This window comes from Penaeus monodon, chromosome 31 (assembly GCF_015228065.2).
Source record: "Penaeus monodon isolate SGIC_2016 chromosome 31, NSTDA_Pmon_1, whole genome shotgun sequence".
NCBI classification, from domain to species: domain Eukaryota; kingdom Metazoa; phylum Arthropoda; class Malacostraca; order Decapoda; family Penaeidae; genus Penaeus; species Penaeus monodon.
Window position 1 is genome coordinate 3,191,581 of NC_051416.1, and position 1,456 is coordinate 3,193,036.

Below are 1,456 nucleotides of genomic sequence, written 5' to 3' on the forward strand. Positions count from 1 at the left end.
GTGCCACTCAGTGAAGAAAGTAATTTTTTTATACATGATTTCTTCGGGTGCTCGAATAAATTCACTTCACACGATTTTGTCCAAGTGAGAATGGGAAGACAGAGGTGAGTGCATGACGTAGAAGGTAAAGAAGTGAGTGGCTGAGCCCACCATCGCGTTGTCACAGCACGCGATGGTGGGGGGCTTCGGGAGACTCCGGGAGACTCATGGTTCACAAGAGGATTCGAGTGGGGCTTCGAAGTGGGGTTTTGGACTGAGAGGTTGATAGGGGAAAAAGGGGAAGGGGAGGGACTTTAAAAAACTCAACGGTCGTCTTTCTACAGGAACAAACTTACTGTCCCTTCGCCATAGATTCGCTAAGATCAAGAGAGAATTTAGTGTTAGTTGAGTGTCTTGGAGAGGGAGACCGAGGAGGTTTGTTTACACAGAGTAGAAAAATAAACATGCTAAACATAATCATAAGGAATGTCTTTTTTTCTGTAAGAAAAGTATGTCTAGAAATGAAGAGGTAAAAGGTCAAACAAACGGAAAAGGGTACCATGGTCATAAGGAAAATCAAAACGGGATGCTGTTTGAGGTGAAAGTTAAAGGCGAAACCATTAAAAAAATGTGGCCAATGATGCCGACCAACCAGCAAGTCTTTGTGTGTGTACGACGTCACCACGCAATGGCCTACATGATAAAGAGAATCATGACAAATCTATCTGAAGGAAGTAATAAAAAATAGGCATCCCGGAGAAAGCACAGAGCAGCGGCAGTTGTCCAGCATGATATGTGGTCAGCAATAGGTACCATGCTTGACCTGGGCCCATGCTGTACGTGGCATCATACTTGACATGGGCCCATGCTGCACGTGGCACCATGCTTAACGTGGACACAACGCTTGGTGTGAGCCCATGCTGCATGTGGCACCAGACCACCCGTGGCCCCAGTGTGTAGAGCTCGTATAGGAGTCTTTAAATGGTGTGCCAAGCAGTACACCACCAAGCGATATAGAGCAAGTGGCACAACACAGATGGCCAAAGTATACGTGGCTCTACACACGGGGCACCATGCGTGGCACTGTGCACGTGATGCCACAGACAGGACTCCAGCAGATGGAATTCATGTTCTACTCACCTGGTCCTGAGTTGACGGACGTAACGCAATGATTAAAAGATGTTAAACTACTTTCAGAATTGTATTTGAGTAACTAATCAATAAAAATGAAAGTTTGTTTGGCTATTTATAATTTCATGTCAGCGCTAAAGTAATTATAGCTAAGACTCTAAATGCTGTTGCATAACTAAGAGATTTTCAAACTAAGTCTATGAATTTATGGAATAAGCTTACTAAATGGTGCATCGTGGTGCTCATACAGCATACTCTTCTTCTACACGGCTCTGTGACTTGTTTGGACTGAGCTCCTAAAAAATCGCTTCTTACAATCATTATTTTTCAAATGTCGGATTAACTA

General features: G+C 43.9%; 1 protein-coding gene across 1 annotated transcript in view; it reads right to left on the reverse strand.

Moving 5' to 3' along the window:
* LOC119592994 (voltage-dependent calcium channel type A subunit alpha-1-like) overlaps nt 1-1,456 on the reverse strand; it is a gene marked incomplete in the record, with an annotated part of 154,497 nt that overhangs the window by 29,846 nt on the left and 123,195 nt on the right. The window contains 1 exon segment of the mRNA XM_037941881.1: nt 336-356. Coding sequence (XP_037797809.1) covers nt 336-356 — 21 coding nt within the window.